Genomic DNA, 20460 nt, shown 5'->3' with positions numbered 1-20460 from the left:
TAATGATATCTTGCCTTCTTTCTTCAAAAGGCAAATTCATGTTCTCTTCACCTGGCTGTCCATTTGAACCATTAAAAAAGTCTTTGTAGTTTGACAATCTTACTATGAAGTAGACTTAAACTTTAACCCTTAATTCTTTCATCTAATAGGGAATACCTTGCCCTCAATGTTTATGTGGCCCTATGTTACTACAAGTTGGATTACTATGATGTGTCTCAAGAAGTTCTGGCAGTTTACCTTCAGCAAATTCCTGATAGCACCATCGCACTCAATCTTAAGGCCTGTAATCATTTTCGCCTTTACAACGGCAAAGCAGCTGAGGTAGTGATGGAAATGTGTTTTTAATTCCAGTTTGAATAACCCTATACTTTCTGGGTTATTCATAAGACTCTACTATCTGTAATTCCTGATAAATATAATATCCCTTTGTTATTGCTAAGGTGATTCTATGAGAATCAACTATTTATATTGATTGGATATTCTAAAAAAATGGTGACTTTTGAATTCTGTGTGTCTAATGTATTGTAGATGATCTTTACCTAGATGCTTTACATTAACTTAAATTTATGTCGAAACTGAACAGTTCTGCTTCTTCCTCTAAAATAGGTTTGTGGCTCTGTGGTTTATTGTCACCAGCATGTAAATCACGTCATAAACCTAGGATTTCCATCAGTCTTTTTCTTCACTCTCCCCCCTCTATGTAATCACCTACCAGTTCCTATTAAGTTCTATGTCCTAGATATTTCTTTGATCTGTCCCTTCTCCTCTACCACTGCTCTAGTCTGGGTACATCTCTTATTTCGGTTCTTTAAATAATTTCCCTGCCTCTAGCCTTGTCCTTTCCAGTCTAGCTACCAACATTGTTCCACATACCATGCTCTCCTACTATCATAGCTTATGACATTCTCATTTCCTGGAATGCCTTATTCTGTTTGTTATAAGTTAGCATCTCTTTTAAAGGCATTAGTGGTAAACATTTTATAAATATTTAGAAATTACCTAACTTCTAGGCACTTTGCAGAATGCTTTGTATCAATTATTTAGTTTCCCTGACAATCCTGTGGATAAATTCTCTTTATCCCATACGTGGGACCCTCTTTTATTTTTCACTACACACTCACACACATATACAGAGAGAGAAAAAAGAGGACATGTTCTATACTATATCTATTTACAGATATTTATTTATATAATAAGCAGGTGATTTTTTAAAAAGATTTTAGTTTTTTTTTAAATTTTTATTTATTTATGATAGTCACACACACAGAGAGAGAGAGAGAGAGAGAGAGAGGCAGAGACACAGGCAGAGGGAGAAGCAGGCTCCATGCACCAGGAGCCCGACGTGGGATTCGATCCCGGGTCTCCAGGATCGCACCCTGGGCCAAAGGCAGGCACCAAACCGCTGCGCCACCCAGGGATCCCAAGATTTTAGTTTTAAAAGTAATCTCTATACCTACCATGGGGCTCAGTCTTACAATCCTGAGATCAAGACTTGCACACTTTTCCAACTAGGCCAGCCAGATGCCCCTATACAGGTTATTGTTAAGTTAACTGTGTGAGGGGCACCATGTTTGGAAATTACTTTCTCAACCATTACTTTAGTTGATGTCAGAAGCCACCAAAATTCAAATGTAATGTTTGTGCATGTGTCAAAATTTTAAAATCCTACCCTTGCCCAAAAAGTGGTTCTAGCTGGCATCGTGCCTCTGAAGGAGGAGGGAAAGGAACTGAAATCAACAACTCCATCAAGGCAAAATTCACTGTGAAAATTTAATAGCAAGGGACATTATTGCCATACTTTAGCTGACAGCAGACTCAGCTCCTGAGTGAAACAGTATTTAGTAATTGTGAGAGAGGGGCAGAGTGGAAAGCATGTGTCCTTATCATAGGCCCAGATTCACTTTTTGTGGCTTATGTCAATAAAAGTGATCTGTTGTGGCCGTACAAATGCCAGCCACTTCAATTGTTTAGTGTGCAATTGAGCAGTCCATTTATATGTTATCTACAACACATTCCTGGGTGTACTTACTTCAACTAAAGAGTCCCTGGAATCTGCCCAATTGGCTGGTTTCTAGCATCAGCAGTTCAATAGTAAGCTGGTTTGCAATTTGATCTCTTCAGAGTTTTTGGCCTGTGGTAAGAGCAAATAAAAGAAATACATTCTTGCCTTTCTACCTTGAGTTAATCTTGGGGACTTTGCCAGTTTTTTCCAGTCTATTCAATGTTTACATTTTGTCTGCACGTGTTCTTTCCATAGTCTGGTATGGGTAGCATATTTAACTGATATTCTCTAGCATGATGCAAGTCAGGAGGCACCACACTGCATTTCCTATCCCCCAAAAGACGTGGTTTTTCATTTGAAATTATGTGTGTGTATTTTACATATTACTGTTTTTATTTATTTATTTATTTATTTATTTATTTATTTATTTATTTATTTATGATAGACATAGAGAGAGAGAGAGAGAGAGGCAGAGACACAGGCAGAGGGAGAAGCAGGCTCCATGCAGAGAGCCTGACGCGGGACTCGATCCCGGGTCTCCAGGATCATGCCCTGGGCTGCAGGTGGCACTAAACCGCTGTGCCACTGGGGCTGCCCTAGAACTCTGTATTTAATTGAGAAACTGTCAGACCATTTTACAAAGTAGCTATGCCAGTTTATATTCCCACCAGCGGTGTATAGGAATTCAGTTTCTCTATATCCTTGCCAGCAGGTATTATCTGACTTTTTTATTCTAACCATTCCGTTGGACATGCAGTGGAATCTCATTGTGGTTTTGATTTGTATTTCTCTAATGACTAATGATGTTGAACATCTTTTTGTCTGTAGTGAGTGCTGCTTTAAATTCTGTGCCCTAGGCATCTCACTTGGCTCAGCCCTGGTTCTGGCTGGCCCTGTCTGAAATCAGAACTGTCCTCATAATACTGTAAGATTTTGTCTTTTCACTTTCATTTGCTCAAGTGTGCAGTGAAGCTTTCTAGAGACAGCATAATTTTAAAATATATCAAATGCAGAAACAAACATTCCAATCTAGCTGTCCTCTTTTAAGCCAAACATTAAAGAGATTTTCAAAAATACAAAACAGTACTACTCTTCTAAGTTTTTGTTTTGTAAATGCAGTTTCCTTAAATGAAAAATATTTATGTTAATGTGTAGTAAGTTTATTATTATTATTATTATTTTTAAATATTTCATTTATTTATTCATGAGAGACACAAAGAGAGAGGGCAGGAGGCAGAGACCCAGGTAGAGGGAGAAGCAGGCTTCATGCAAGGAGCCCAATTTGGGACTTGATCCCCGATTCTGGGATCACACCCTGAGCCACAGGAGACGTTCAGCCGCTGAGTGGTTGGGACCCAGGCATCCCATATTATTATTTTTGATTAATTGAATACTTTCAAATTTCTGTTTTAATTTCTAATACAGTATATACTGTACTATGGGCTATTTATGTGGGCTATAGCCCATATAAACAAAAGCTCTTTGGGATCCTTAATAATTTTTAAGATTATAAAAGAGACCCTGAGATCAAAAAGCTTGAAAACTGCTGATCTAGTCTAATATTATTGAACACTTTGGAAATTGCTGCTGTGGACAAGAAAAGGGATTAATAAAAAGGTTGCTGAGGTAGATGTGCAATCTCATATAAGACTAGTAGAACAGGGGATCCCTGGGTGGCGCAGCGGTTTGGCGCCTGCCTTTGGCCCAGGGCGCGATCCTGGAGACCCGGGATCGAGTCCCACGTCAGGCTCCCGGTGCATGGAGCCTGCTTCTCCCTCCACCTGTGTCTCTGCCTCTCTCTCTCTCTCTCTGTGACTATCATAAATAAATAAGAAATTTAAAAAAAAAATTAAAAAAAAAAAGACTAGTAGAACAAGTTTGTAGTGGTTAGTGAGAACAATCAAGAATTTAATTATTTTATCCTGAGAAGTTTAGCTGCCTAGCTGATGAAAGTAGAAAAAGAGGAGAGGAAGATTACTCAAAGTTATAGATTGGCAAGGTAGGAATAAGAAAGATGAGGTAGGGTAAGTGAATCTAGGGTGTCAGTGAAGATGCTGGAAATGGCGGAGCATTTATTCTATGGGGACTTAAGGGGGTAAGAGAATACAGAAGAGATCTGATAGGTCTAATAATAATAGGAGAAAATATTTTAATTTTGCTATGTAAATAAAGGCCAAAGCAGCAGGAAGAAGGTACTATGAGAAGTTAGGATATAGGCAGAATGGTCAGATTTAAGAATCAATCTCAGTTGTCAAAAGTTTAGTTCCTTTATCACCTTTGACTCTTAAGAAAAGATTAAGTAGGAGCCTTCAGACTTAGGCTTACCAGTTTCAAACTTGCCACTTGTTGTAATGTTCACATCATTTACTATTTATAAGCCCCAATGTTCTCATCTGTAAAATGAGGCTAAAAATCATACTGACTGTAAGAGTCCTGAGGAACAGATGAAATATGAATGAAATGGCATGTTAAATTTCTCATAAACTATAAAACATTGTGCAAATATGTGGTATAATAACTATATACTTGTCATTTTCCTAAGCCTTTCCTTTTTCCATTTCAGGCAGAACTCAAAAGCTTGATGGACAACGCTTCTTCTTCCTTTGAATTTGCTAAAGAACTCATCAGGCACAATCTGGTGAATAGCAGTTTCCTGTTTTGACTGAACTGAGCTTATCCTACTTCAGTAATATCACAGCAGTTAGATGATATGAATGAAGGGAGATATTGTAGCAGATACTTCTCTACTCCAAGTGGACTCCTCCTTGCTATGGGGGAGAGAAAATTAAATTTCAGATATCAGATCCTTTCCTCAAGGAAACCCTTACTGGGAGGGCAGTAATACATACATAACATTGAGAAAGAAGTGCAAGGTAGTGTAGGTCCAAGTGTTCATTTTGTTGGCAAAGACCAGGGAACATGTAACCCCTGTGGGTTAAAATAAACAGGAAGGATTTTCTGGTGGAAGTCCAATTTGAGTTCATCTTTGAAGGATGGCTGAGATTTAGAGGGTTCGTTGAAGTCAAGGATATGGAGTTTGAACGAAAATGACATATGTGAAAGGGTGTGAGCAGGCTAAGCTTAGTAGAACAGAAGGTGTGTGCTGGGGCATAGTAAAAAAAGAAGGTCTTAGTGAAAAAGTGAAGAAGCAGTCAGTTTTAAGGCTGGATTATGATGGCCATAGATAAAATCATGTTCACATTAAGTTTAATTGATCATGCAATATTGTGGATACAGAGCAACTCAGACACCTGTAGACATTGGGAAAATCACATAATATTGCTGAGTTTCAGATTCCTCATCTGAAAATGGCATTAATAATAGCTACACCTTTTCCTTCTGATTTCTCTATTCCTCTCTTTACCACTAGTTTTCCTGGTACCATGATGAAATCATAACTGCTTTAGACTCTCTCCTCTCCTTTTTATCTGATACCTGATTGTTCACTTAATCCTCTTGATTCTTTTTTGGCAAAGTCTTATATTTATTCCATTCCTTCTCTAATTCAGGCCTCCATCACAGATATAATTTTCTCTGGATTGCTTGTTTTATGAGCTTCTGCCTCTTTTCACTTCTCGTCTAGTTTATCAACTTAAATTTTTGTGGAGAATGATGTGTTAGAGAGAGTAGTCTGGAAATCAAGCTTGAAGAGAGATCAAGACTAGAGAGTAGGTTCAGGAGTTTCATAAGTTTCATAAGAGAAGTGATAGCTTCAGTCTTGACAACTATACACGAAAGAAGGGATTAAAAACAGAGAAAAAGATGGTCCCAAAAGAGCATCTGTATTTAAGGAGCTGAAGGAAGGAGAATAAGCAGATAAGACAAGAAAGGGGAGATGGGAACAAGCACCCAAATAATGCAATGCCATTTACAACTACACATTTTAATCACCTGGGAGGTTTTTAAAAATAATGATGCATGGCCTCCACCCCCCAGAGATTTTTAATGATTGGGCTAGGGCTTAGCTATCAATATTTTTCTTAAGTTTTCCCAGGTGGATATAATATACAGCCAAAAAAAAAAATAATAATAATATACAGCCAGAGTAAAGAACCACCATATGTATATATGATTAGAAGGGGTATATCAGCTAGCAAATAGAGATTAGCCTTGGAAAGTGGGATTAAAGAGACAAGTGAGAGTATGCAAATTGTCCTTTTTCCTTTTGTAAAACTATATGTAAGTTTTTTTCCTCAATGATTACATACCACTTTTACAGTTTAAAACAAAGCCTAGATATACTGAGCAATATAAATGATTTTTCTGAGCCTTGGCTTTTGTAGTCTGACTTAAAGTCAAAATCAAGCTATACCATGTACTAGCTTTGGACCTTTGGGTGAATCCCTTAGCATTGTTGAGACTCAGTGTCCTCGGGGAAATTACAGTACCTACCTTATTTTCTTAGGAGGATTCAATGAGGTAATGTATATAAGATGCTTTGCACAATATCTAGCACATATAGTAAGCATTTAGTAAATCATGCTTTTGTGGTCATTCTATGGCCATCAGTGTCTAAACTATAGACACATCATTGAGCAAGAGGACAGAAGAGTCCATTGAATTGGTCATAGGGATTAATTCATGACTTGTGAGGGTAAGTTCACTAGTGTGCTAAGAACAGACTTAAGGAGTGAAGAACAATAAGGTTAAAGCAGTAAGCCACGTACTTTTGAAGTGTGGCATTGAAAGGAAGGAAAAACAGGGCACTCTCCAGGCAGAATGATGGTGCCGAGAGGAAGAGCAAAAACCCTTGTGAATGTTTAAAGTTGAGAAGTAACACCAGGACTAATGAAGGTAGAATAATTAATAGAGAAACAAGATCCAGGTCGAGTTAAAAGTTTTGAGATAAAAAGAAAAAAGTTTTGAGATCTACAGGTTGGGAGAACAAACATTGTCAAAATGTCCATACTACCCAAAGCAGTCTACATATTTAATGCAATCCCTATCAAAGTACCAACAGCATTTTTTTCACAAAACTAGAACAAACATTCCTAAATTTGTATGGAACTACATGAGACCCCAAGTAGCCAAATCAATCTTGAAAAAGAGGAACAAAATTGGAGATATTCCAAACGTAGATTTCAAGATTTACTACAAAGCTGTAATAATCAAAATACTGTGAAACTGGCACAAAAACAGACACGTAAATCAACAGAACAGAATAGATAGACCAGAAATAGACCCACAATTATATGGTCAGTTAATCTTCGACAAAGGAGGCAAGAATATGCAATGGGAAAAAGTCTTTTCAACAAATGGTGTTGGGCAAACTGGATAGCTACATGTAAAAGAGTGAAACTGGACCATTCTCTTATACTACACACAAAAATAAATTCCAAATGTGCTAAGAATCTAAATGTGAGACCTAAAACCATAAACATCCCAGAAGAAAGCACAGGTAGTAATCTGACATCAGCCATACATTTTTCTAGATATGTCTCATGAGGCAAGGGCAACAAAAGCAATTAAACTATTGGGACTACATCAAAATGAAAAGCTTCTGCACAGCCAAGGAAACAACAAAACAAAAAGATGATAGCCTATTGAATGGAAAAGATATTTGCAAATGGCATATCCAATAAGGAGTTAGTATCCAAAATGTATAAAGAACTTAAACAACTCGGGGCACATGGGTGGATCAGTTGATTAAGTGTCTGGCTCTTGATCTCAGTTTGGGTCTTGATCTCAGAGTCATGAGTTCAAGCCCCACCTTGGGCTCCACACAGCATGGAGCCTACTTTAAAATAATAAATAAATAAATAAATAAATAAATAAATAAATAAATAAATAAATAAAAGAACTTCTACAATTCAGCACCAAAACAACCCAAAAATCTTTTTAAAAAAAAAATTTTATTGGAGTTCAATTTGCCAACATATATAGCCTAACACCCAGTGCTCATCCCTCCAAGTGCCTCCCTCATTGCCCATCACCCAGTCACCCCAACCCCCCACCCACTTCCCCTTCCACTACCCCTTATTCATTTCCCAGAGTTAGGTGTCTTTCATGTTTTGTCACCCTCACTGATATTTTCACTCATTTTCTCTCCTCTCCATTTATTCCCTTTCACTATTTTTTATATTCCCCAAATGAATGAGACCATATAATGTTTGTCCTTTTCCGATTGACTTATTTCACTCAGCATAATACCCTCCAGGTCCCTCCACCTTGTCGAAGCAAATAGTGGGTATTTGGCTGAGTAATGGCTGAGTAAAAACCCAAATAATCTAAAATTGGGCAGAAGACATAAACAGACATTTCTCTAAAGAAGACACATACAGATGGCTAACAGACACATGAAAAGGTGCTCAGCATCACTTCCCAGCATCATCAGGGAAATGCAAATCGAAACCACAATGAGATGTCACCTCGTTGCCTATTAGAATGGCTAAAATCAAAAGCACAACGAACAACAAATGTTGGCAAGGGTACGGAGAAAAAAATACCCTCATGCACTGTTGGTGGGAATGCAAACTTATGTAGCCATTCTGGAAGACAGGAGGATCCTCAGAAAATTAAAAATACACCTTTTTTCGCAACGGGTTTGCCGCCAGAACACAGGTGTCGTGAAAACCACCGCTAAACCTAAACCAAAATGGGAAAGGAGAAGACTCACATCAACATCGTCGTCATTGGACACGTAGATTCGGGCAAGTCTACCACTACTGGCCATCTGATCTACAAATGTGGTGGGATCGACAAAAGAACTATCGAGAAATTTGAGAAGGAGGCTGCTGAGATGGGAAAAGGCTCCTTCAAGTATGCCTGGGTCTTGGATAAACTGAAAGCTGAACGTGAACGTGGTATCACCATTGATATCTCCCTGTGGAAATTCGAGACCAGCAAGTATTATGTGACCATCATTGATGCCCCAGGACACAGAGACTTTATCAAAAACATGATTACAGGCACATCTCAGGCTGACTGTGCTGTCCTGATTGTTGCTGCTGGTGTTGGTGAATTTGAAGCACGTATCTCCAAGAATGGGCAGACCCGTGAGCATGCCCCTCTGGCTTACAGAGTGTAAAACAACTAATTGGGTGTAAAACAACTAATTGTTGGTGTTAACAAAATGGATTCCACTGAACCACCCTACAGCCAGAAGAGATACGAGGAAATCGTTAAGGAAGTCAGCACCTACATTAAGAAAATTGGCTACAACCCAGACACAGTAGCATTTGTGCCAATTTCTGGTTGGAATGGTGACAACATGCTGGAGCCAAGTGCTAACATGCCTTGGTTCAAGGGATGGAAAGTCACCCGTAAAGATGGGAATGCCAGCGGAACCACACTGCTTGAAGCCCTGGATTGCATTCTGCCACCAACTCGTCCAACTGATAAGCCCTTGCGTCTGCCTCTCCAAGACGTCTACAGAATTGGTGGTATTGGTACTGTCCCAGTGGGTCGAGTGGAGACTGGTGTTCTTAAGCCTGGTATGGTGGTCACCTTTGCTCCAGTCAATGTTACAACTGAAGTAAAGTCTGTTGAAATGCACCATGAAGCTTTGAGTGAGGCTCTTCCTGGGGACAATGTGGGCTTCAATGTCAAGAACGTATCTGTCAAAGATGTTCGTCGTGACAACGTGGCTGGTGACAGCAAAAATGACCCACCAAGTGAAGCAGCTGGCTTCACAGCTCAGGTGATTATCCTGAACCATCCAGGCCAAATCAGTGCTGGATATGCACCTGTGCTGGATTGTCACACAGCTCACATTGCTTGCAAGTTTGCTGAGCTGAAGGAAAAGATAGATCGTCGTTCTGGAAAGAAGCTGGAAGATGGTCCCAAGTTCTTGAAATCTGGGGATGCTGCCATTGTTGATATGGTTCCTGGCAAACCTATGTGTGTTGAGAGCTTCTCTGACTATCCTCCTCTGGGTCGTTTTGCTGTTCATGACATGAGACAGACGGTTGCTGTGGGTGTCATCAAAGCAGTGGACAAGAAGGCAGCTGGAGCTGGCAAAGTCACCAAGTCTGCCCAGAAAGCTCAGAAGGCTAAATGAATATTATCCCCAATACCTGCCACCCCAGTCTTAATCAGTGGTGGAAGAACGGTCTCAGAACTGTTTGTGTCAATTGGCCATTTAAGTTTAATAGTAAAAGACTGGTTAATGATAACAATGCATCGTAAAACCTTCAGAAGGAAAGGAGAATGTTTTGTGGACCATTTTTTGTGTGTGTGTGCGTGTGTGGCAGTTTTAAGTTATTAGTTTTTAAAATCAGTACTTTTTAATGGAAACAACTTGACCAAAAATCTGTCACAGAATTTTGAGACCCATTAAAACAAAAGTTTAATGAGAAAAAAAAAAAAAAAAAGAAAATTAAAAATACAATTACCATGTGATGCAGTAATTCCGCTACTGGATATTTGCCCAAAGAACATGAAAACACAGGGATCCCTGGGTAGCACAGTGGTTTGGTGCCTGCCTTTGGCCCAGGGCGCGATCCTGGAGACCCGGGATCGAATCCCACGTCGGGCTCCCGGTGCATGGAGCCTGCTTCTCCCTCTGCCGCCTGTGTCTCTGCCTCTCTATCTCTCTCTCTCTCTCTGTGACTATCATAAATAAATAAATAAATAAATAAATAAAAAAGAACATGAAAACACTAATGCAAAAAGATACACGCATCCCTGTTTTTCACAGCATTATTTACAAAGGCAAGATATGGAAGCAACCCAATGTCCATCAATAGATGAATGGATAAAGAAGAGGTTTTATATATATATAAAACTGTATACACACACACACACACACACAAATAACCTATGATTTCACTCATGTGGAATTTAAGAAACAAAGAAAAAAAGAGACAACCCAAAAAAACAGACTCTTAACTATAGAGAACAAACCAATGGTTACCAGAGGGGACTTGGTGGGGGGATGGGGGAAATAGGTGATAGGGATTAAGAGTGCACTTATGATGAGCACTGAGGAATGTATAGAATTGTTGAATCACTGTATTGTATACCTGAAATTAATATAACACTGTATATTAATTATACTGGAATTATTATTTTTTAAATCACAATATCAAGAAAACAGGTAAAAGAATCTTGGCAAAAGAAGGGAAAATCTCAGACAAGGAAGAATCATGAAAGATGACCAAGTAGATATTTTTGAGTTACAAAAGAGAGATTAGGTAGTTCATGCCTGATGGCCTTGATTTCTGTATATTTATTTGTGAAACAACTGCTCTTTGCCAGACACTGTGCTAGGCTCTTGGTACATAGCAGCACACAAAACTGCCTTTCTGAATGGTATTTTTGTTTTAGCTCTTCTCTATAGCATTTACTGGCGTGTGACAATATACTTATGTGTTTGCAGTGTGAGGCTCTCTCCCCACTTGAGTATAGCCTATGTAGTGACAAGGGAGTGATCCATTCCTGCTGTAATCCCAGTGCCTGCTACAATCCCAGGCATATAGTAGGTGCTAATGAGTATTTTCTGAGTTAAATGTTACCTACTGTGTACCACACATTTAGCCCACTTTAACTCATTCAATTATAATAATCCTGAAAGGTAGACATTATCAGCGCTATTTAGAAATGAGGAAACAGGCTCGGAAAAGTTATATAAATTCCTTCATGGAGTTTGTTCATTTATTTGTTGTTAGTGAAAGAAAGAGAGAGTGAGCAGGGAGGACCAGAGGGAGAGGGAATCCCAGGCAGACTCCATGACTAGCAGAGCCTGATGTGGGGCTCCATTCTACAACCCTGAGATCATGACTTGAGCCAAAATCAAGAGTTGGATACTTGGGGCACCTGGGCGGCTCAGTCAGTTAAGCCTCTGCCTTTGGCACAGGTTATGATCTCAGGGTCCTGGGATGGAGCCTCGTGTTGGGTTCCCTCCTCAGTGGGGAGTCTGCTTCTCCCTCTGCCCCTCCCCCCGTGCTTGGGGTCTCTGTCTCTGTCTCTCTCTCTCTCAAATAAATAAAATCTTTAAAAAAAAAAAAAAAAAAAAAAAGATTTGGATGCTTAACCAACTGAGCCACCGAGGTGCCCCCCTTTGTAGAGTTTTTGTTTTGTTTTGTTTTAAGATTTTATTTATTTATTCATTAGAGACACAGAGAAAGAGAGAGAGAGAGAGAGGCAGAGACTTAGGCAGAGAGAGAAGCAGTCTCCATGCAGAGAGCCCAATGTGGGACTTGATCCCTGGTCTCCAGGATCACACCCCGGGCTGAAGGCTGCACTAAACCCCTGAGCCACCCGGGCTGCCCTTTGTGGAGTTTTTGATACAGATTATCTGTCTAGAAAAAAAAGTTTTATTATTAATTTTTGGGTACTTCAAGAGTTTTCTGCAGTTCTTGTGAAAAGGAAATGTATAATAGGCTTATGCCTTTATTCTGTTTCTTACAATTTTGATAACAATTCTTGTTTTCAATGGGGTCAAGGTCATGTGTATACTGAGAACTTCAGAAATATATTCAACCTTTCAAAGAATAACTGAGTGCCCAGTTATAAGTTGTATCTCCTTAATTAAACATTTCCACCAATAAATGTATTAATACCTATTGCCATAATAACAGACTCACTCTATCTCTAGGTGGTTTTTCGAGGAGGTGAAGGGGCTTTGCAGGTTTTGCCTCCTCTGGTTGATGTCATTCCTGAAGCTCGGTTAAACTTAGTGATTTACTACCTTCGTCAAGGTAAGAATAATTTGTTTTGGTCTTGCTTATAATGAGATATTTTAGAACATCTAATCTCTAGCTGAAATTCATAGGAGGGAACAAATTTATTGGTGCTTATTTGTTGTATCTTTTCTCTTTATCCTCTCTTTCCTCTTCTCTTGCTTCCAACCTTCTCCCTCATTCTGTTTTTCTTTTTTCCTCTTCTTTTTCTGTCTTTTTGTTCTCTAACCATTCTATTTCAGTTTTTTTTTTCCTTTCTATTTTTGTACTGTTTTCCCCTCCCCTTTCTTGTGGTTCTTTTTCTGGTGTTTCCCTACCTATAGTGCACATCCACATTTTCTTGAGTCTTTTTTATCAACTATTTTTTATTTGCCGTGGTTGTCTGCCTTTCTGTTTCTTTGTACTTCCAGTTTCTTATGAGAAATATTATGATTCAAAGAGAATGTGGTATTCACTGCCCCTAAGTAAGGTTAAAAATGTTAGACATATGCCTAAGCAGTCTTCAATCTAACAGTTTTGAGTATAGGAGAGTAGCTACCATGCATTGGTGGTAGCACTGTCATGGGCCTTGTACTAACAGTGTGGGCCTTTTTAGGTGCATGGTAGAAACCAAACAAACAACATATTCCTCATCGAGGAAAATGTGAGTGGTTTTTTTTTTTTAAAGATTTTATTTATTTATTCATGAGAGACACAGAGAGAGAGAGAGAGAGAGAGAGAGGCAGAGACACAGGCAGAGGGAGAAGCAGGCTCCTCACAGGGAGCCCGCTATGGGACTTGATCCCGGGGCCAGGATAATGCCTTAAGCTAAAGGCAGACGCTCAACCTCTGAGCCACCCAGGCATCCGGAAAATGTGAGTGTTTATTAAAATAAGAACATGAACTTGCAAACAGTTCTATTTGATATATAAGCACAAAGAAATAGGCATTTGGACAAGAATTAAATATCTTTTATATTTTAGAAATTAATTTTTATTACAAAATTTTTCAGATTCTAAGCAAAATAGTCAAAACACCCAAAATGAATACCTAAATATTCATTTCAGTTTCAAACAGTCTTCAAAATATTGCCATTCATTCATCCATTCTCCCTGTCCCTTTTTACTGTTGAAACGTCTTAAAGCAAATCCCAGACTTCCTGTCATCTCACTCATACATACTTTATATTGTCTTTTAAAAAAAATTGGTCGTTTTACTTATATAATTACAATGCCATTGCTATATAATACTCAGTCCATATTCTTGAGAATTTTTGTAGGTGCTTACAGGTTTCCTAAGATATTTGGTTATCTTTAGGATAATTACTCCACATTGAACTTGATGGAGAGTTAGAAGACAGATAGAACAAATCATACTTCCCACGAACGTTTGAATACTAAAGGATCTTACCTTTTCAGGACTGTTTCAGAGCAGTTTGTTGGAATACAGACTAGTCTAGCTACCTATTTCTTGTATTTCAGATGATGTACAAGAAGCTTATAACTTAATTAAGGATTTGGAACCTACTACTCCTCAGGTATTTGAAAATGTGTTTTTTACTAACCTACTTATGTTAAAAGAATTTCAGAAAGGTAGTGGGAAGTCATATTAGACAAGCTTCCAGCTTGTAGAATCTTGGGAAAGACCATATATATTGATCTAGGAATGTCCTGTGAGACTTTCGATGAGAATGAATATTCTGGACTTTTTTAATGTTTTTTTTTTTTTAAGATTTTATTTATTTGTTTATGAGAGACAGAGAGAGAAGGCAGAGACAGGGAGAGGGAGAAGCATGTTCCATGCAGGGAGCCCAATATGGGACTCAATTCTGGAACTCTGGGATCACGCCCTGAGCCAAAGGCAGACACTCAACCACTGAGCCACCCAGGAGTCCCTTTTTTAATATTTTTAAGCTCCCTTGTATGTGGTCATTTCCTCCAAAGGGATGAGTTTTGAAAAAACTTAAATCTAGATACAAGATACAGAAACAAGATATAGAAACTTATTTCACTAGTATAATTGTCTGTAACTTGTCTTTCTTCTCTACTAGATTGTTAGTTCTTTGCAGTCAGGGCCTCTGCCTGTTTGTATTTCCAACACCATGTACACTAAGCATGTAACAGACATTACACTTACTGAATGAAAGACTGAAATGTTTCTAGGCCCTATGAAATCTAAACAGGTATATTTCTTAGATGTATTAAAAGCTTCAGCATCTTTTCTACTGCTCATTTTATGAGCCTTCTTAAATAGAAATAGTACTTACATAAAAAATTAATAAAGCTGCTAAGGAAGGTATCTATTTAATATTTACATTTAATATTTAATAGAACCAAGTCTGAAAGGGATAGAAGTGAGACCCCAGGGCTCCACAAGAGAGCATACCTTACGAATGGAGATCAGAGGATACTTTTTATTTTTTAGGAAAAAGAGTATTAGCAAACAAAAGTTATTATTTGATTGGAAAGGGAAAATAATATATATGATGTCACAAAGAATGGTAGTAGCTAATAAACTGATAAAAACAATTACGTAAATATTTTATTGTTAATTTTTTCCACTGAGTTGAAATAAAACTTAACTTCTCGAAGTTTCCACTAAGTTTTTCTGCTTAAGACTGTGAATTTACAAATATGGTGAATTCTGTTATATGGCCACTTTCCTAAAAACCAAATGAAAGTCTCCTAATTCATTCAAGCCAGAGATGGAACAGAGAAAAGTGACTCTGGGTAACTTTTGATAATATATATAAAGCATCAAATTGAAATTAATTTGAGAGAGATCTTGTAGCTACACATTCTTTGGAAATTCATTAGTATTATTTCCATGTTGCCAGGAGTATATCCTCAAAGGAGTGGTCAATGCGGCCCTTGGCCAGGAAATGGGTTCGGTGAGTGTGAAATTACTGGTAATCTATAGTTTGCAGTTATAGTGTGTGGAAAAGATCAAAATGAATATTAAAGTTCAACCAGCAATAAGCTTACAAATAGGCTCATCTGAATTTCCTTTTTTTTTTTTTTTTTAATTTTTATTTATTTATGATAGTCACAGAGAGAGAGAGAGAGAGAAGCAGAGACACAGGCAGAGGGAGAAGCAGGCTCCATGCACCGGGAGCCCGACGTGGGATTCGATCCAGGGTCTCCTGGATCGCGCCCTGGGCCAAAGGCAGGCGCCAAACCGCTGCGCCACCCAGGGATCCCATGAATTTCCTTTTCTTTCTCCATATCTCCCAATGCAGATTCCATTATAAAAAGAATTCTGTTATTTAAAGACAAAGAGAAAGCTTTAATGCTGCTTCACCTTTTAAATACCCAATTTTTAAGCAGTTTATTTATTTTTAAGATTTTATTTATTTATTCATGAGAGAGACACACACACACACAGAGAAAGAGAGAGAGAGAGAAGCAGACACAGGCAGAGGGAGAAGCAGGCTCCATGCAGGGAGCCTGATGTGGGACTCGATCTCAGGACTCCAGGATCACGCCCTGAGCTGAAAGCAGACACTCAACTGCTGAGCCACCCAGGGGTCCCTTAAACAAGGTTTATATCTAATAACAACTACAAAACATTGCACAGCTTCATTCTTATTTCCAGTGTGTTTGGTTAGCCTTGCATACCTCTTATCTATTATTTTGACATCTATAAAATGGGGATAATTGTTTTTTTGGCAAAGACTTTTTTAAACATCAAAACACTGTTTAAAATTAAGTTCTTATCTGAATATGGCACATTAAGTTCTTCTGGGAACGGAGGGGATATAAATAAATATTTTTATCTCTAGCTCACTCTATAGCACCTCATATAGTGGGTAGGCAGTAAATAGTTATTGAGTAAGTGAATGAGTGTTTTGAATTAATACTCCTTTTTATAACCGTGGCTCCTACCATAAGATCTGATGTGTGGTAAAAGAGCAATAAGTATCTGTTGAATGTGTGAATGAATGACTAAATAAATGAATTCATTTAATTAAGTTGCTTTTAGGATAGAGTTTGGGGATTGGATTTTTCTTTCTTCTTTTTTATGTGACCCAGGGTAGGTTTTAACTTAGTTTCAGGTTATAATTCTCTAGTTGCTTACACTAATTAGAATTAGTTTGTTTGGGAGAGGATTTAAAATGAGAGTGTACGTTAAGTCCTGGCAAATATTTTAAAATCCTAAAGTTTAATACAAATAAAATATTTTCACTTTCTACCAGCTATCTCAGCTCTGCTTTGTTTTTCAGAGGGACCATATGAAAATTGCCCAGCAGTTCTTCCAGCTGGTGGGAGGGTCAGCGAGTGAATGTGGTATGTCTGAAATCAGTACTCATTCACATAATTCATAATTGGAGTTGGTCATATATTGACTGGTGAAGTTTGAGTTCCTGTCCCAGGATACATCTGTCAGGCTTAACAGCAAAGTATAAAAGTATCAAGTAGGAGGTCCCGTGGGAGAGACACAGAAGACAATGTTGGGTTAGCTCTTCTCAACATTTCAGCTAAGGTGGGATGAGAAATTATATAAATAGAAGAGAATGAATGTAATCTTTAGTTCATGAGAGGTTTTTGGTTTTTTTTAAAGATTTGTTTATTTATGATAGACATAGAGAGAGAAAGGCAGAGACACAGAAGGAGGGAGAAGCAGGCTCCATGCCGGGAGCCCCTTGTGGGACTCCATCCTGGGACTCCAGGATCGCAGCCTGGGCCAAAGACAGACGCCAAACCACTGAGCCACCCAGGGATCTCCCTCATGAGAGTTTTTAAAGTTTGATTCTGTTTTCAATTTAAAATGTTAACTTTGGGGATCCCTGGGTGGTGCAGCGGTTCGGCGCCTGCCTTTGGCCCAGGGCGCGATCCTGGAGACCCGGGATCGAATCCCACATCAGGCTCCCGGTGCATGGAGCCTGCTTCTCCCTCCGCCTGTGTCTCTGCCTCTCTCTCTCTCTCTCTCTCTCTGTGACTATCATAAATAAATAATAATAAAAAAAAATTAAAAAATAAATAAAAAATAAAATGTTAACTTTTACTGATTTTTCAAGAGCTCTTTATATATTCAAGTTTTATCATGTCATAGATATTTTTTCTTTTTTTAAAGAATATTTATTCAATTTATTTTTTTAGAGATTTTATTCATGATTTTTTAAATTTATTTTTAGACACATGCAGGGAACCTGACATGAGACTCGATCCCAGGTCTCCAGGATCACACCCCGGGCCAAAGGCGGCGCTAAACTGCTGAGCCACCGGGGCTGCCCCATAGATATTTTTTCCAGTGGGTCATTTGCCTTTTAATTTTGCTTATGGTATTTTTTCACATAGAAAAATATTTAAATCTTATTTAAGCTTATCTTTTTATAATGATATTTTACATTGGTATCTAGCTTCAAAAGTGCTTTTGTACCCCCACAGTTATATAATTTTTACTTATATTTCCCATCAGTAGTTTTGTTGTTTCATTTTCATTATTAAAATATTGACTTCATCAGTCAAGACTGACTGTAAGATTTCAGAAAGGGTTATTAAAAGGGCTGGTGGTTAGCCAGTATGAACCAATATGGCTGTTTGTACTAGTTGTCTAAGGCCAGCATCTATTCTGATGAACAGTATTTGTGGTGAACAACAGTAGTTGTTAAATATTTTTAGAACCTGGATATTCATTTTCTTTCAAATATTTCACCAAAACCATTTATTGAATAATATTTCCTTTCTTCATTTGATTCGTTCATACAGAAAAATTTATTGAGGTGTTGGGGATATAGTAGTAAACAAAAGAAACAAGTCCTCCATCCTTGTAGAGCATACAGTCTAGTGGGACAGACAATAAACAAAATAAAGAGATTATATGGTATATATGCTGTAATAAGTGCTATGGGGAAAAAATTGAACAGAGCAAGAACAAACAGGAGTGCCAGTGGCAAGGGTGGGCATTATACTAATTCTCTATCTCAAACAGGAATCCACTAACACAGAAAGTTGGTCAGGATCAGGATCAGATGGTTCCATGGCAAATTATTTTCTCCATTGAAGTGCTAGGCTGTCTTAGATGAGTGATGATGGAGACTAAGCCCTGTTAATTGAATGTGCACATGTCAGAGTGTGTGAAAGACTCAAAGCTCTGGAAAAAAATCTGAGGAATATTGTAGACTGCAGGGTGTGTGTTTTTCTGGAGTCTGTAAGTTAGCCCCGAGAGATTATTGGCTACTCTCAAGTGCTGTGACCTCCATTATGCTGAGGTTTTGTCCACTGAATAGAAACTATAATTTCATAGTCCTGAAAAACGTCTTGGAATATATTCCTATCTCTAAATTATAAAGTAACTCAAATTTTAGCTAAGAGAACTTCCAGTTTCATTAATTTACCTGGTTTCTTTTCCTATTCCCTTTCAGATACAATACCTGGGAGGCAGTGCATGGCTTCTTGTTTCTTTCTGCTTAAGCAATTCGATGATGTCTTGATTTACCTCAACTCATTTAAGGTCAGTATAGAAGTTTCTAGATGAGTTTGTCTACCAAATACTATTTATAATGTGTCAGAAGTAAGATAGTTTTAGAGATGGCCCTTTTACTACAATGGCATTGATGGTGTCTGCTAATTCCTTAAGATTATCTTTGAGTTTACCCAGTATAACCGATATGTTATATATTCTATGTTAATACTCAATATGACCTATTCTTGGGATGTTTTTCAGAGTTACTTTTACAATGATGACATCTTTAACTTTAATTATGCCCAAGCCAAAGCTGCAACAGGCAATACCAGTGAGGGTGAAGAGGTGGGTACATGCTTTTGATGCATTTGAATGATTCTATTTAAAAACATTGTTATATAACTTTTTGAGGAACCTCTATACTGTTTTCCAGAGTGAAACAAAACAGATGAACATAGGGGAAAGAAAAAAAAGAGAGAGGCAAACCATGAAACCTCTTAACTGTAGAGAACAAACTGAGGGTTGCTGGAGGGAAGACGTGGGGGATAGACTAAATGGGGAATGAGGATTATGGAGGGCACTTTTGCTGAGCACTGGCTGTTGTATGTTAAGTGTTGAATCACTAAATTCTGTAAGTAATATTACACTGTATGTTAGCTAACTGGAATTTAAAAACTGAAAAAAATAATAAAAAGAAAAACATTGTTATCTTTTTCTCACTGAAATAAAATGTTCAAGGGCAAAGGATTATGAAAAGTTCCTATGTTCTTAGGTTACATTAAAAAGTGCAAAAAAAAAAAACGTACAATGTGTGTAGCCCAGGTGGTTCAGCGATTTAGTGCCACCTTCAACCCAGGGTGTGATCCTGGAGACCTGGGATTGAGTCCCACGTTGGGCTCCCTGCATGGAGCCTGCTTCTCCCTCTGCCTGTGTCTCTGCCTCTCTCTCTCTCTCTCTGTCTCTCATGAGTAAATAAATAAAATCCTTAAAAAAATAAAAAATAAAAAGTATAATGTGAATAGATCAACAGATTTTATAACCATATTAATGTTTTCCTTTTTCTGATATATTTTATAAAAGCAACACAAAAGTATACAGCTTGATGATTTTTTAAAGTGAACGTACCCAAATAATCAGTCCTCAGATCATGAAACAGCATTACCCTAACCCCGTAATTGTAGGAACCCCTCATCTCCTTGAATCCGTCCCTTTCTCCTACGGCTAACTGCTGTTTTGACTTCTAACTCCATAAACTGATTTACCTGAATCATTCAAAGCAATAAAGTTGAATTATTCTATTTTGTTATTATTTAGCAAAATTGTTCCACTTGTTATTATTCAAACTCTAATTCTACCTTACACGATTTTGTCTTCTTTGGGAGTTATTTTAAAATGTGTGTCATGATTTTCAAGTATGTGTATTATCTTTCCCAGGCTATTTCATTTTTATTT

General features: G+C 38.0%; 1 protein-coding gene across 4 annotated transcripts in view; it reads left to right on the top strand.

The window, feature by feature from the left end:
- IFT56 (intraflagellar transport 56) overlaps positions 1 to 20460 on the top strand; it is a 63447-nt gene that overhangs the window by 16616 nt on the left and 26371 nt on the right. For all 4 annotated transcript variants that reach the window (XM_072762905.1, XM_025982168.2, XM_025982167.2 and 1 more), the window contains exons 7-14: positions 150 to 321; positions 4566 to 4640; positions 12540 to 12642; positions 14085 to 14140; positions 15440 to 15493; positions 16826 to 16889; positions 18968 to 19056; positions 19270 to 19353. In XM_072762905.1, the coding sequence (XP_072619006.1) occupies positions 150 to 321; positions 4566 to 4640; positions 12540 to 12642; positions 14085 to 14140; positions 15440 to 15493; positions 16826 to 16889; positions 18968 to 19056; positions 19270 to 19353 (697 nt within the window). The remainder of the gene's footprint in view (positions 1 to 149; positions 322 to 4565; positions 4641 to 12539; positions 12643 to 14084; positions 14141 to 15439; positions 15494 to 16825; positions 16890 to 18967; positions 19057 to 19269; positions 19354 to 20460) is intronic.

This window comes from Vulpes vulpes, chromosome 7 (assembly GCF_048418805.1).
Source record: "Vulpes vulpes isolate BD-2025 chromosome 7, VulVul3, whole genome shotgun sequence".
In the NCBI taxonomy this organism is placed as follows: Eukaryota; Metazoa; Chordata; class Mammalia; order Carnivora; family Canidae; genus Vulpes; species Vulpes vulpes.
The sequence above is the reverse complement of the archived record's forward strand: the minus strand, read 5'-3'. Positions and strand labels throughout refer to the sequence as shown.